At 43.6% G+C, this 16,309-nt stretch overlaps 1 protein-coding gene across 6 annotated transcripts in view; it reads right to left on the bottom strand.

Moving 5' to 3' along the window:
- Positions 1–4,001: 4,001 nt before the first annotated feature.
- meis2a (Meis homeobox 2a) overlaps positions 4,002–16,309 on the bottom strand; it is an 80,757-nt gene continuing 68,449 nt past the window's right edge. For 2 of the 6 annotated variants that reach the window (XM_051078015.1, XM_018663443.2), the window contains exons 10-13: positions 11,646–11,704; positions 9,803–9,913; positions 9,176–9,274; positions 5,744–5,892 (exon numbers count right to left, since the gene is read on the bottom strand). In XM_051078015.1, coding sequence (XP_050933972.1) covers positions 9,216–9,274; positions 9,803–9,913; positions 11,646–11,704 — 229 coding nt within the window. In that variant the 3' untranslated portion in view covers positions 5,744–5,892; positions 9,176–9,215. Of the gene's footprint in view, positions 5,893–9,175; positions 9,275–9,802; positions 9,914–11,645; positions 11,705–16,309 lie in introns of all 6 variants that reach the window. The other 4 variants (XM_018663439.2, XM_018663438.2, XM_018663445.2 and 1 more) reach the window with 3 other exon arrangements.

The following is a 16,309-nucleotide window of genomic DNA, read 5'->3' as shown; positions in this document are numbered from 1 at the left end:
GAGAGTGAGAAAGAGACTGGGGAGGCAGAGGGAGAGAAAAGGGAAAGGGAGGTCTTTGTGGACTATTTTGTTTATTTCAGGTGTAGTAGTTTTGCTACTTGACCAAGAAAACAAGAGGAGGGTTTTTGTGTTGACTCTTAATTTTAGGGCTTTTCTCTTCAAGGCCAGATTCTGTTTTTTTTTTTGTTTTGTTTTGTTTTTTTTGGGTGGGGGGCAAAGCATCAGGTGTTGCTGCCATTTGAGCGTCGTTTTTGCCACAAAGATGCAGGAAAACTCAGATAGAAAAAGAACATTTGTAGCTGAAATCACACTTTAAGTAGCCACGAGGTGGTTGACAGCCTTTAGATCTTGTGTGACTTCCTGTTTAACTTTATTTATTATGGAAAAGATCACTCAAGACAAGAATGCATGTGGCTTCATGCATCCGTTCGTAGAGAGCTATCTAGCCCAAGAGGCTGAAGTATTTCCTCGTGTGATAAAGACGGATGTAAATAGTGTATTTTGGGATTGGAGTAAAAAAGAAACTAGGTTTGTATGTTTCACTTCAAGCTACAAAAGAGAAAAAAAGAAAAAAAGAATGAAGGAGAATCCACCACAAATCTGGGAAAAAAGAGTCAAAATTACAACATGAAATCTGCGACAAGATAAAGTTTTGCCTCTCTCTCGATTGTCTTTGCAGGAGTTTGCGCAGAACCTACCCTGCCTTTTATTTAAAAAGAAGAAGAAGTGGGGGGGAAGTCAGCCAGAAAGCCTTTTCGGTGCTGCTATAATAAACCATTTTCCCTGGGCTTTATTGATCAGTCACTCTGAGCTAATGTAATTATCCTCATCAATAGGGGGACTGCAGGGAGAATCATTATGCGGTTGACATTGATAAATGATCAGCCAAATGCGGCCCTTTTCTCCCAGGGACCCCCGCCTCTGACCCGCTCTACACAGGCCTACATAACGTAGTCATAGAAACACCTTATGGCAAGAGGAGAGAAAAAGTGCTGAAATGTTTAAAAAAAAAAAAGGAGGGCAGCACTCTCTCTCCCACACACACACAAACACACAGGCCTAAAAACACAAAACCTAAAAACTGCCCCCCAGAGCAAGCCATTTTTGGGGAGAGCCAGCTGCGAAGCGAAGGACACTCAGCCCCTTCCGCGTGCGCGCGCGTCCATTTTTATGACCACTATCCAAATCAGCAATTTGAAAGAAAAACAAAGAGGAAACAAAACTTTTTTCCCCCCTTTTCTTAAAATGTGTTCTCCCTGGTTGCCAGCAGATGCACCCGTGTATCTAAAAATACATATTTGCAGTGCTCTCTCTCAGATCATGCACCCTACTTTAGCAGATGCTCTGCTGAGGGGGGGTGGGGGGAGAGAGAGAAGAAAAAAGAGCCAATAACATAAGCATTATTAACATGTTGCCTCTGTAACGCGCGCGCGCAAACACACACACACACGCACGTGTAGTGTTTCTAGCAGGGTAAACTGTGTGCGTGTTCGTGTGTGTGTGTGTGTGTGTGTGTGGACATTTAATATTGTTGCACGGTGCGGGAGCGAGTGTCTTCCAGAGGACCGGGCTGCATTGTGCGGCAGTGCAGGGGGAATATATTCCTTATTTTATTCCTGCAGCAGCAGCCCGGACTGGCTTTGACAGGGAGGAGATGAAGGGGAGGAGTTGTTTAGCTCGGCTGGATCATCCATCATCCCTGTCACACCAAATCGGCAAAAGGAAAGCAGCAGAGGCAATCTACCTTCTGTCTCATCGGGGGAGGGAGGAAGGGGGGGAGGAGGAGAGGGGGAGGGAAGGAGAGTTAGGGGGGGGGGAGAAAAAGGAAAAAAAACTATTAATATTAAAATCCTCTCCATCCACAGTAATCCTCACGTTTTTCTCTCTTTTTCATCTGATAATCTCCGCACAAAACGGAGGGGCTTCTTCCTTCCGTTTTATCCGCAGAATAATGGAGCAGCAGAAAAACAAAAAAGGACTTTTAGCTTTGAAATTAGTTAAGAGAAGACGACGCATCATTAACTAGACTCTGGTGAAAAACCAATAAAAATAGACACCCCCCCCCTCCTCCTACCTGGTTAAGGCCCGTATCAGCCTCCTGTGTATAAGGAATAAAATGTTACACAAAGATGATCTGTGCAGGTTATTGTGTCCCGAATTTCAACAAAAACAACCTGAATAACGTTGAAACCAAAAGCCAAAATAACCAAGAGAGAAATGCTGCTGTGGGCTGACCATCAGAGGGATAAAACTGTCCGTGTTTGAACATGAAATAAACTGTTTACATTAGTTTTAAAAATTAAAAAAAGTTTCCTATGCGGGGAATTGTACCAGAAATATTTGGTGTGTAAAAGTGATTTAAATCAGTCTGTGATTTACATCACTTTCTGCTTAAAAAAAAAAAAAAAAAAAAAAAAACATACAAAAGCCAAACGTTAAATAAATAAATCTACTGTACAAACAAATCTGTGTTTGCAGAAAACATAATTATACGAAATTAATATTAATAGTACTGAATAATTGCAAAATTAAAAAATAGAAAATAAAGGACCAGATCATATCTAGGCCACCCTTAGAATAAAAAATAAAAATCAATTGCTGAAAAAAAGAAAACTTCCATGAGAATAATAATAAGAATAACACAATTTAAATTATCAAAGAAAATTCCACCAGGCCAGTTTGTTTAAGTGAACTAAATACAAATAGGCCATAGACAAATAAAATCCACTTGCATTCTATAATAACAATGATAATAATAATTATTATTATTACATTTTGTGCTAGCCTACTTATTATATTTGTGGATTAACACAGGATTAAATCAGTGATATACAGCGTTCCTAATAAAAAAATTAAAAGCAAAATAAAACTACAACTAAAAAAGTGAAGAAAAATAAATTCAAAGTCGTGAATCCAACAAAGCTGAAGTTAAAACTTCTGTGAGAAGGGCAGAAAATATTTCAGCCGAAGTGATGTTGTCATTTCTGGTTTAAGGCTATGACTTGGATGGCCGCGGGCAAACACAGGCAAAGAGATGGAGAAAAGACAGAGGAGATAGCCTATCAAAGCCCATCTGTGTACTCCCGGACCCGCAGTGCCTGATGAGGCCGACAGGCGGCGCTGCAAAACGGCGGAAACGAGCAGAGCACTCACAGAGAGAGAGAGAAAGAGGAGGAGGGAGGGAGGGAGAGGAGAGAGAGAGAGAGAGAGAGAGGGAGAGAGTGGTTCTCACTACAGGAGCAATTACACTGGGGACAAGTCCTGGCTCTATTGTTTGAACGACAGAGAGAGTGAAGGGTGAATCCATCTAAACTAAGTTAACTCACTTTATTTTCAAATTAAGAGTTTTTTAAAGGCAGAAATCTTAACTATTAATTACTCTAAATTTTTTTCATTCAAATGTATTTCTGTAAATAGCAAACTGGGGCATTAAAAAATAAAATTAAATATAAAATAAATGTTATTCAGAAAATGTAATTTATGTTTTATTTTCATTCTGCCATTTTTGTCCGTCATATCTAAGACCTGAAGGCCACAGTTGACCTCCTTTTCTTTACCTCCACCTCAGTGCTGATAAGTTTCTGAGATGGGTTGGTGGTAAATTTGCTGTGTGATCTGCACCCTTCATTTACATTTGACAATTGTTCATCGTTTTGAGGACATAGCCGTGCGCCTACAAATAAATGGCCATGGCATTTCAGCCATAATTTGTCATTGTCATTTTAAGGAGTTGTTCAATAACCAAATGGGCAGCCTGGCTAAAATAAGCCATTGCTAATAGAGTGCTGGAAAAAATAGGGAAGTTAATTGGTATATTTTGACAACTGTTTGCAAAAATGAAATTAAAAATTGCAACATTGTTGACAGGCAACACCTTACCAAAAACACATTTTATAATAATAATAATAATAATGAACCAATTGCTTGTAATAATATTAAAATTAGAACATGGATAAGACTCTGTTTGTAACACAGTTAATCACACAAAAATCTAACAAAAATCAAAAATGAAATATTTATTACAGCATTTGTGACTGAACACCTTTTAAACATTACGTCACAGTCCTCATACAAGTATTTAATGTATTTTTGACAAAGCTTAAGGGAGACGGCATCTTATCATCTAGTGAGGAACACGTGCTGAAAAAGGAAGGAATTCATGGACATACAATATCAATGCCACAGCAGATCTGAAACTAGCAAAAACATTCTTTTTCAATTGAGGTAAACACATAGAATATCTAACATGAAACAATTAATAGACTGAACTCTGTACGAAGTTTGTTACAATATTCTCTCAGCTTTTTTTCCCCCAAAAGCATTGAGTTCATAATTTAAGTTTTTTTTCCTTTTTTTTCTTTTTTTTTCGTTTTAGGTTTTTTGGTGCATCAACCATCAAATGCTTCTCCAGTGCCACAGAATCAACGTTTGTGTCAGTATTGTCCTTATGGCAAGAATGTTGATCCGCAGATAAAGAAGCGCCGTAGGATGTTGCTTTTCCACTGTTAAGCTTCCTTCAATAGGCTCTGACCAATGAGAGTCCAGGGTACAAAAAATAAAATAATATTAAAATAAAAATGTATAAAACCAACACAATCCAGTGCTTGGGCAATTCAAACAAAGAACTTTTTTTCCTTTAAAACCTACAGGGCAACATTCATTCATGAACCAAAAAAAAAAGAGAGAGAAAGAGAGAGAGAGAAGGGCATGACAAATGTTCAAACTGAATCTTCTGGAGAGATCCGGTGTCATTTAGCAGCCTTTTCCCATCATGCCCTGTTCTTATGGGGGGGACAGGACCTGATTGCCCTCTGTGGTTTGGAGCCTTTTTGAGATGTTCCATCTTCTTATTGTTTTTTCTTTTTTTTTTTCTTTTATAGTGCTGTGCTGCGAGACAGTTTCTCCTCCAGGAAGGAGCACACACAGTGTGAGAGAGAAAAGGTTAACCTTTAATTCTAAAACTAGCTCAGGAAACATAAACCATGTGATCAACAAAAAATGCACAAGTTTTAACTTATTTATCTATACTTTTTATACTACAGTAGTTATAACTCTTGGAGTCTTTCTGTTGTTTCTTTTTTAAATCTTCCAGAGTGATTTTATTTTAGGAGCGTTTGAGCGCATCACATGAAAGTGTACTGAGCATGTTTATGATGGTGTGTAGGTGAGTGTGCGAAAAGTGTGTGTGTGTGTGTTTTTTTTTTTCAAAAAGCGCGCATCTGTCCGTTCTTTGCGCTCGTGTAACGTCAGAAACATCCTTCTGTTGATGTTAACCAAAAGCCCAAGACTTTACAAAGTGTTCTTGTCAGCTTGGTCCTCCGTTTGGATGAAAGTAACAAAATTGACAAGTTTAAAAAAAAAAAAAAAAAAAAATAATTATCACAGCTCATCTGGAATTCTGTTTCTTTAGTGTCAAATTCTGGTCAAAAGGGTTCACTTTTTATTCTTAAAAATAGTCTCAAAATAGGATTTATTGTGAGCTGCTGCTTTCTCTTTTTCTTTTTTTTTTACGGTTTTCTTGTAGTAGCTGCTGTTGTCGTGGTAGCAAAGTTCCCTTATACTATTGGGCATGGATGTCCAGGCCTTGTCCTCCAGTACTGGGGTCAATGGGAGTGAGCAAAGGGGGTCTCTGTGCAGACATGGTCATTCCTGGGTGCGACGAGGGTCCTCCGTGCATCAGCATGGCGTGGTGGTGGTGGTGGGGGTGGTGGTGCGGGTGGTGGGCGTGGTGGGGGTGATCGGGCAGGTACGCGTGGTGGAGGGGGGGTCCGTGTCGGAGCTGGGAGGGGTGAGAGGTCATCTGGTGGTGGGGGTTGGCGAAGGTGGGTGGGGCCATGCTCATGCCCATAGGACTGCTCTGAGGTACGTACTCCCCTGGCATGCCTGGCAGACCTGAGAGAGAAGACAGAGGGAGAGAAACATATTTACGCAGGCAATCAAATTATTTTCTCTGTGCAGCTTTGACACGCTCCTTCTCCATTAACAGGCCCTTAATTCAATTTAAACACAACTTCGACAACAAAGAGCCGAGCGGAGTTTTTACGACACTGCGCCTGTGACTGCAGCGCTTTTAGCTTCTGCGAGTAAAGAGAGGCATTATTGCACTGGGCTATTTTAGGCTATGGTGAGTGGTTTACAATGCCCAATAGCGTTGTGGTCAGGTCTCAGGTTGGAAAATGATCCTCAGTCATCCACAGACACTGGAGTCCTGGAGGATGTGAGGAAAACCAACCAGCCGTATTGATGTGGAGAAGTGCTAATACTTTTACAAGTGGAACAGTTAATTCCCCAGCCGACTTTAGTGACAAACTGAACAGGCGCTCTCTCATGGGGCCGTGCCTCTGTGAACATATTTGATTTGGAATTCCTTAAAGAAGTTATTCAATAATTTAGGGCTCAGTTAGCTCTATCACTGAGACAGCCAGCGTTGAAGGCTTGGTTCCACCCCTGAATGAGAGCATTTTAAGCAAAACAAAGTGCTGCCCCTTGATGCATGGAGTGTGGGTTTTGGAGCTAAAGTAGAAAAAAAAAAGAAGAGGTAGGAAACAGCAGCAAGGCAGAGTAACAAAGATAAAAGGAAGTCGAAAGAGAAAGGAAAGGAAAAGGAGGTGGGGTATGTTGATATCCCTTAAGATGGACTCCACTTCATATGTGCAGAGACCTCAGCATGCTGGCATCTCTCATACTGTGACAGGACCCAGGACACAGAGCTGGCTCAGCAGTGCCACTGTTTGGCTTTTCACACGGCTGTTTGTTGTAATCAGAAAGAAAAAAGCAAGATGTGGAAGGGGGGAGGTTGGGGTGTGTTCCCGGAGCCTGGGACTGGAGTATGGGAACATGGCTGGTCTAGAGGCCTGGACCTTGGGGAGAGACGAGTGAGAGCAGGGGGTCCCGCTGGAGCCAGGGGGGCCTGGGTCTGGGATTGGGTCTGGACCGACCCTGCTTTGTAATGTGAACCCCTGGGGGATTAGAAGCTGTAATAGGAGGGGAGAGGTCGCTGCAAGGTCACTAGGCATGCTCACTCTCTGCATTCCTCCACCTTAGTACACTGCAATTAAGAAATTACACTGGAGGGCCCCGGTGAGGGGAAAAGGAAGAGGAGGAGGGCAGAAAGGAGAGAGGAAAAGAGAGACAGCAAAGGCCAAGATTAATGACCAGTCTCATTGGTTGAAAGCTGTGCCATTTTCTAATACTCCCTTTCCATGTCAGTTCATTTGAAATGCACGTGTTTGTCAGAGCAGGTCTCTTAAAACCTCACTACTGGGGTCATAAAATAAATAAATCATTCAGGGTGTTGGGGTATGATGGGTGCCCTCACCTCCATATAACCTGGAGCAGCTCCTGTTAAAAAGCCCAGCAGATGTTTTTGACACTGTAAGCTGCTAATCTCCAGTCTTGTAAGCTGCAGTCATTCCGTTAAGTAGATCTGAGGACCCCCCCCTCTCCTTTATTAACAAGAGTGGTAAAACCATCTGAAGACAATAAGTGAGGACAGACTGGGCCTCTCTCTCTCTCTCTCTCTCTCTCCATCTCTGCATGCCTGCCTCCCTGGCTGGCTGTGCACTTCTGTTATGGCACAGCAGTCCTGCTCAATGGCTGGCCATAATTAAGTACCAAATATACCATATTGTGTGGCTGTGTAATCAAATCAAGAGAGGATAATATTCCTCTGTATTAAGCTATTAATGTAATTGGTCATGAAGCATAAAGTATGTTACGTAATTAAATAGTCTCAAAATTATATAGCCCTATATTAAGAATTAGCCAACCTGAGCAAATGTTGTCTCTGTGTGGCTGTTTTAGGGAACATTGCTCCCTGATTTTCCTTTTTTTTCCCTGCTGCCATTAGCAAAGACAGGAGGGGATGAGAGAAAACGAGTGAGAGACAGAGAGAAACAGAGGAAGAGAGAGAGAGGAAGCAAGGACTAGAGGGGTGAAATGATCTCTGTCGGAAGAATTGCTGCTGTGACCCTTTGGAAAATCCAGTCTCCATTTACATATAAAGGGTTCTTTTAATCAAGGTAAGTGTTATTATATTGTGCCTCATTGGGCAAGGGAGTTTAGGTGTTAAATAAAATCTCTTCTGCCCTGCCGCCTTTGGGATGTGATATGTCTTGATTTTTCAAATGTCAGCACTGTGGCACTAGCGGGAGGCGGAATGGCCGGCTTAATCAGACTGCCGCCATTTAGCTGTATAGGGATAGTGTGTGTGTATGTGTGTGTGAGAGAGAGAGAGAGGGAGAGCCAGAAAGACAGTGACACAGAGGGACTGTATCTGTATGTGTGAAAGAGTTCCCCTCCTTTTAGACGCCGCCATGCTTGTGTCTACAACCTTATAAATTTATCTCAGTGTCTCCCTTGCTCTTGTCTGCGAGTCTCAGGTCAGGCTAGTCACTGGCCCCCGCCCCCCCTTAAATCGTCTCCCTCCAGTAAAAAATAATCAAAACACACAGCAACCACCCCTCCCACCACACGCTCATTCCTCCCTTTACACAGCTCAAACCAAACCCCCCAGTGAAGGATCGGCCGTGTCACCCACGGCCCGTATATCTCGCTCAAGACCGTAATGTACTGCGGTGTTCCCGTCTTTGCATATAAGATAATTTGGGCATCAATCCTTCCCCGGACAGATTTATGTCACTCGGAGGACAGTTTCACTTCTCCTTCTTTATCGCTTCACTGGAGCCTGCTTAATTTCTCCCCGTCAGCCCCTTCCCCAGGAGATGTTATTTTTTCCCTAAATGTCCAACATTTGCATTGGCTGTCCAGGATGGGGAGAGCGATGGCGCTGTTGTGATAAATAAAGTTCTGCATGCCATGCCAGGTTGTTTCTTCCCCTCCTTCTTCTGTTGTCGTTCCTGTTGTCTGGCGCCACAAGTCGGGTCCTCTCTGTCCCAGGACGGCAACCCCCCTTTTTCCCAAGTCTTTAATTCATCCTTAGCTACTGCTCCAACCCCCCCTCTACCCCTTAAAGCATGTTGCTAAAACAGCCCCGCATGCTAGCTCATAGCTATTGATGCTAGGAAGTAGGGGCTAGAAGCTTGCTGCAAAATTATGGCCAGGGTAAGAAGGGGTAGAGCTGATGAGGTGAAATTGTGGGTGGGAAAAAATGAAAAAAAAAATGAAACCCACATCCCCAAAGTGTAAAATACAAGGAAAAGAGCCCAGTACTTACTTCCCCCTTTTTCTTTGCGTTTTGCTTTACAAGATGGAGGTTACATGTAGTGCCATTGCCCATCCATGCCCATATTCATCCCCATTCCACTCATAGGCCCTAGAAAGAAGAGATAAACGCCAGAAAAGGGTCAGCAGGAGTTTGAATCACAGAGAGAGGTCAGAGGAGACCCACTGATAGAGAGGATGAAGCTGGTTAGCGTTAGATGGGAAATGACAAGGGGGGGGGGGGGGCGGCAAGACGGGAAAAAGCAGCATACGTGTTTTTATTTCTGCATTGCATCCCACAAATCCCGTCTTTATGATCACTTGTGAGGGATTTTCCCAGATGTGTTAGATTAGAGGAAAAAAAAACAAGCAAGACAGGCAGGAGACAGTCTAGGGAATGGTGGTGGTGGGACCTTTTAAAGAGAAGTGTTATTGCGGTTGTGTAGCACTTGTTAGTGTTAGGTTTATGTGGCTGACATGGGGACCTGCTCCGTGCTTGAGGTGACTAAATCTCATGCTACAGACAAGAGGATCAGTGTAGATTAGCTCTACGATAACGGAGGGGTGAAACTGGTGTCTGGTGAAGCAGGCATGACAAAAAGGGAAGTGGGACGGGGCGAAGAAAGGTGGACAGACTTACCAGCTGGTCGTATCCCCATGTGTTGCTGGCCGTCCAGCACGAAGCTGCCCATTGGCTGGCCCTCTGGACTGTACGCTGCTCCTTGGCTCACTGAAGGATCAAGAAGAAAACCTGATTGTAGTCAAAACGTGGACATGAAAAAGGGAGGGGGGAAGAAGAAGAGAAAACACACCAGACAATCAGCAATTGTCCCAGCTCCAGCCCAAACATACTGTAAGACATTGTGCTCATGTTTGCGGACCGCATTGACTGACGTGTGGCATGCAAACACGCATACAGTAGGTCCTCATGCATGCATGCAAGCAGACACACACACACACATACTTGTGTGCGCACACACACACGCGCAGGCAGGTGTCATTCAAAACCACACTCACAGGAGATACATTGTTCTCTAACCGAGAGAAGAAAGCATGCAGTTTGACAGGATGAGAAGAATTCCTGCCACAGCAGGAAATTCACCCAGTTACTTCTCAAATCAGTAGTCATACATACTCTTAAACATAGAATAATATACAATTCTACACACAGATAATCCTACATCTGCTAAATCATTCAATTTTATGAATGATTTACCTGATTATGTGTCATGATATAGAAGATAAAGTAGCAGTCAATCTGCTCAGGTGTATCTTGTTTTGTTTATTAACAGCCCTGATGAACTAATGCTCTTTTGAGACTGTAGAATTCTGTCTATTCTAGGGCTATAGCAGTATTATCTTGGATAATCTGTAATTCGCAAAGATTAGGGGGAGCTGTTAGTCATGCTATTTTTGTTGACTGTTGATTGACACATGTTGGTTGCATCCCATCAAATGTTATACAAATATACAAAAGCGCAGTGACTGCAGGAAGAGTCGCCCACATTTGTAAGTGCATCTGATTTTTAATCGCGGCTCCACCCCGGTGCGTAGGGACCTTTTTAAGACGTGGGAGCTTGCTAATCAACAAAAACAGCTTTTCCCTCCTAGAGACGAATTACTCGGCTTCTTTTGGGTAATGCCACAGTCAATGAAGCTTAGGGTGGCTGAATCATTCCACAGGATCACAGAGTGGGGTGTTTACTACTCACTTTGTGCTTTTTTATAATCTGACCACAATAGATATGGGAGATAAATGTGTTATCAATTAACCGTATGAAGCTCTCCATAATCTGTTTTAAAGAGATGGAAATCTCTCCCTGCATGGGCGTCAAATCAAAACATCACATCTGATTTAATCAAGGCATCCTATAAAACGCATTCTCCCTCCGAAGCGCAGGTTTCATGACTGAAAATACTCTAATTGATACTGTTAAGCTGAAAATTTGACTGACTAGCTATGTAGCAGTCTTGAAATTTGAAGTGTGCTGAATGACTACTTAAGATCAAAATTCTCTCTTGAGGAAATAAAATAAAAACACAACAGGAACACCTCCCCAACCCTGAACTGGAAAAAAATTAAAACAAAACAGGCTAAAAAAAAAAGGAGATAACTAATAAATTGCTGCTAGCATTTCTGGCACTCCTCTTGTGTCCAATTAGTAATTCACAGAGAGAGTGCTAATATACCTCTCTCTCCACTTAGACTGGGAAATCTCCAATTAGAGTCAATCAGTAAATGGCCCGCACCACTGCTGAACACATCTCATTGAGAAAATGGAAAAGGGGATGAAGGGAGGGAGAGGAAGAGGAGGGAGTAGAAGTAGATGTAGGGTACCCCTTTACAAAAATCTGGGCTCCAGGCATGATGTGCATGCCAGTAAAGGATTTGCTGGAAAGGGTGTCCTTGTGCTGAGGAAAGAAAGGTGGGAGAAGCAGTACTGTACTGTACGTTGGCTGGGTTGTTCTCTTTTTTTTTTTACCTGCTCGATTTGACTGGTCAATCATGGGCTGTACTATTCTTCTCCTGGCGTTAATGAACCTGGCAGACAGAAAAAAAACAGAGAGAAGAGAAAAACAAACGTTAAATCACCCTGCATTCACATCCAGAAAGATTCATCACAACCCACCACAAAGACAAAACAGTTTTGCATGACTTAATGGCAACATTAGCCACCGAGTCCTTGAGAGAGGCGCTCACAACAAAACAGCAACAAACAAAAGGGCAATTGTGTACTGACTTGGGAACCCAGTGAGGGATACTTTTAATGTTCCTTATGATCTATTCCCCCCTCTTTTAATAAAGCTTTTGATTACGTTTGGTTGCTATGGGCACCAGGGAGACATTCCTCAAGTATTAAGTGCAGCTTGGGCACAGGAGAACCCTCATCATGGCACATCCCGTTCTCCCTCTCCCCCTCTTGTCTTTCTTAGTCGTTCCTGCAACCAGTTGCACACATCACACATCAACTTTATATATAGTGTACAGTATCCTGTCTACAGTTCCATCTCCAAAACAATGTTATTTCTGCAGGGTTATCACCCATTGGAATTTCAAAGCAAGCTTCAAGTTAGTAAAGTGCAGGATACAAATGGTTCCTTTCATTACTCCCTATCACTCCACCCCCACCTCCACCATTCCCCTCTGTGGGACCCCCACTCTGGCTGCATTGTAGGAGGTTCTGCTCCCCTTCCAGCTGTCTAGAAATGAGGACCAGGCATGGGCCACTCCGTGCTTTCACAAGGTATTGTTATGTCAGCGAGCCCATCAATTAGGCTGTCTGAAGTTTTATCACCACCACAGCAGCGAATAAGTGCAGCTCCACAAAGCCTCCCCAGCCGACCTTGCTCCTGTGGCTTTTCCAGTGTAGAGCCAGAGGTCATTTGGAGGTGACTGCCAGCCGGGGGCAACCTTTTTAACTTGGTATGGGACGCCCTGGGCTGTGTCAAACACAAGCTGGACGCTCAGGTCAAGCAGGCTCTCCACCTTTCTCTCTTTCTCCCCTTTTCTCTCTTTGTCTTTCTCTCATTCACGTACTAAACACGGGCTTAGCACTACAGGTACCACCATGTGGTTGATATTAAAGAGGGGTTTCAAATCACATTGGAGCTGTCCAGCATGGAGTCCAAAAAAGCAGAAGAGAGAGAGTGAGAGAGAGAAAAAAAGGCCCCACCGCCCTTTGTAACGTACGGGCCACGGCACCATCAGTACGGTTAAAGAACTGGTCATTAGAAGGAAGGGAGAGCTGGAACCAATTTGGGCTCCTAATCCCCCATGAAGCCCTGATACCTGCCCTTACTTTCTCCAATGAACTTAAACGCCTGTAATCTGCCCGGCTCAAAGTGACATGGTTAAACGTACAAAATGCACGGTTGGGAAAAGAGAGACGTGGCGCTCATTTGCCAGGGGGCATCCAGAGTGCAGCTACGCAGGGGTGCCGCGGGCCCCTGAGAGAAAAAGATGAAACACATCCATATGAGAATTAGAGAGAGCGAACGAGGAGGAAGGGAGGTGAGGTGTGCAAAAGAGAGAGCTGGATTGGAAATTATATGATTGTAATGCATGATTTGTGATTTAGGGAAGGAACGTGGATAAAGTTTTATTAACTGTGAAAGTATTTTTTGATAGAACAAAAGGGACAAAGCATTCTTAGATTGCTATGCTGTCAGAAATGCCTGCAGTGCTTATGAGAGAAAGACACTTCCAGCATCAAAACCAGCTGAGCAAGTAAACAGAAAGACATTCCTGGTATCACACTCCCTCTTTATGCTCAGAGTGCAAGGCCTGCCGAAATATATGTCCTGCTTTCTCCCTTCCCAGACACACCAAGGGGCTCAAAATCACAACCATGTGCATTCTTACCTATTCTGGGACATAACCATAAACACATAATATTAGGAATGTTCTTCCCAGGTGCTAAATTTGCCCTTATGGTTTCCAGTGACAGCAGAGGAAATACTCTATGTACTGAGAGTATGCTGAATGATCAAAGTGCTGTTTTCAGATTTATTTTTTTCTTAATGTTCCTTTTTAAAAATTGTTTTTCCTCTTGTGCTTTTTCTTTTCTTCTTCTTCTTTTCCTGCTTCTTCTTTTTCTTACAGGACATGCGTGACATAAAGAATACAGGAAAATGTTTAGTTATCAGAGTGTCTGCTCTCATTGAAATGGTAATTTTTTAGTATGAAAGCAGTGTAGACAAACATATGGATATTTAAATATTTTCCCTACAAGCTGCTTCCGAGATGGACCTGCTTCTTGTCAACATTCCCTGTTGGCTAAAAACCACCTTATTACACAAACACACACATGCACACACAAAGGCTCTGTTTTTGAACACTAAACAAGTTGCCACAGTAACCGTGAGGCGATGTGATGCACTGAAGGGAGTGGGGGGTGACCAAGGGCCCCTCTTGTGGCCTTAGAGCACCTTTTATCAGTCTGAGTAAAGCCAATTGAGATTATCAGAGCCAGGCCTGATAACACTGTTTTCCCTCGACCCGTGAGCTGCTAATGGTGTGTGCTTAGAACAACACCACCAGGAATCCTCCGGAGATGAAGGCCAGTCAACTTGGATGGACAGATAGATGGATGGATCTGAGGACCCGAGGCCCTGAGAGAGAGAGGCAGAGGTTGACCACAGGGACTCAGAATTCCCAACCACTCGCTAAAACATACGTGCGCGTTGTAAATCTACACATCGACACCATGGACATGACCGCAACCACCGCCAGTGTGTCCGTAGGCTAACCAGAACACAGGAGACTCACAGGGGACACTAGCTAAAAACCTCTAACCCGAAGCCTATGTTTTATTATCTACATCTGGTGGTCTAGCTTATTATGGCCTGCCTCTGCTGAATGTTACTGCACAGAAACACCAACTCACACACATGCACACACAGTACACAGAGTACCTCTCAGCATGGGAACTCCATGCTGTCTTCAAACAAATAATTAAAGGCAAGGTTAGGGGGTCGTGTGGAGGTCATTCCTTGGGATACAGCTCAGAATGCTGTGTGCATTACCCCAGGAGAAAGTGGGCTGGTGGGGGCAGTGATCCACTGCTGTTTAATGTGGGCAACTGGTCTCTTCCAGCCAATAAGTCTGCAAAAACTGTGCAGCACTGAGCATGCTTTGGAGTTTGCATGCGAAAATTTATGCATGTGTCAGTCAATATGTGTGTATGTACATGTCAGCGCATTCTTCACACACTACTGTCGATCGGCCACAGTAGCGTGGTGACACGTGCACAAACACGTGAATGCGCAGATACAATATGCATCTCTGCTAGAAGACTAAGAACCCAGTTCCATGAGAGCATTTAGTTGTGCCCTGGCTGCAAAATAACAGGCATATGAATGATGGAGCCAGGGCAGCAGGAGTCCAATTGACACAGGGTCTCCACTAGGCTGGATCAACACGGCATCCCTGGTTAGTAATATCTGCTCACACACTGGGGGGGGGGGGGGGGGCTTCAGAGAGTGCCTGTTTGGGTGTTAAATACCCTGGCTAGCATACAATGTTATGCTATACCCTGTGTGAATGTGAGTGTGAGGGGGGACAGGGGGTAAGGGGATGTTAGAGACAGAAGAGTAGATCTAGGTCTAATAGGAAACTTACATAATCCTAAAACATAACATGTGCTCCTGTTTCATGAAGTAGAGTCCTTCAGCGTTATGAGACCTCCTTTCATTGCAACAAACCAGATAACGTCATCACTGTGACACAAAGGGCCTTAAGTGTTGACAAATACTATGAAAGGTTACTGGAGGTTTGAAGATGAAATCATAGCAAGCTACACTGTCTGACTCAGTGCTTGTATTTGTTCTATTCTTTTTTCTTGCTTCCTCATCTCAGTCTGTCATATAGGACTTGTTTCTGGTTAACTGACTTACAGCCACACCTGGTAACTCGCTCCTGTTGTCAGCATTCCTTCTCTGAGAAATCGTCATGCCAAACCACCCTACCCTGGAGCACAGCCAAGAGAGAACGAGTGAAAGAGAGAGAGGTGGAGAGAGGGAGGGAGGGGAGAGAGAGAGAGGGAGAGAGAGAGAGAGAGAGAGAGAGAGAGAGAGAGAGAGAGAGAGAGAAGAGAGTCTCGCTGCTTGGCTGGCCAATTGCTGTGGAGATCGGAGGGAACCCAGCCAATCAGGAGCGGGGTCACTCGTTTGACGAGTTTGTGATGAAAGAAAGAAACTGAGCCAAAGCCAGAGTGAGACAGGACAGAGAAACAGTGAAATACTAAACATGTCTTCTCCAAGACATGAGCGCAGATCTGCTCCAAATGTAGCCTTGTAGAGCATGCAAAGAGCGGAGGCGGCTTTGATATTGTGACACAGAAATGGTTGTCAGTTTACTGCCTTCATGGCTGACCTGCACATGCCCATTTTGATAGCTCGTATGCCAGGGACAGGGGGGAAGGTTTGCGTTTGTCAGTCAAATTCCTGGGCCCCCGTCTGTCTTTACAGGAAGATTAGATGCAACACAATCTGAACAAGAACGTGCTGAACTCAATCCCTGATCACTGCTTGCAAACATGACTGTCCTCTGGTTCCTATTAAAGCTCATTGCTTCCATACTTCCGCTTCAGACAGAAATAAAGATTCCAAACCCCCAGCGATTGAGTCACAACTCACTGGTATCAAA

This window comes from Lates calcarifer, linkage group LG19 (genome assembly GCF_001640805.2).
Source record: "Lates calcarifer isolate ASB-BC8 linkage group LG19, TLL_Latcal_v3, whole genome shotgun sequence".
NCBI classification, from domain to species: domain Eukaryota; kingdom Metazoa; phylum Chordata; class Actinopteri; family Centropomidae; genus Lates; species Lates calcarifer.
The sequence above is the reverse complement of the archived record's forward strand: the minus strand, read 5'-3'. Positions and strand labels throughout refer to the sequence as shown.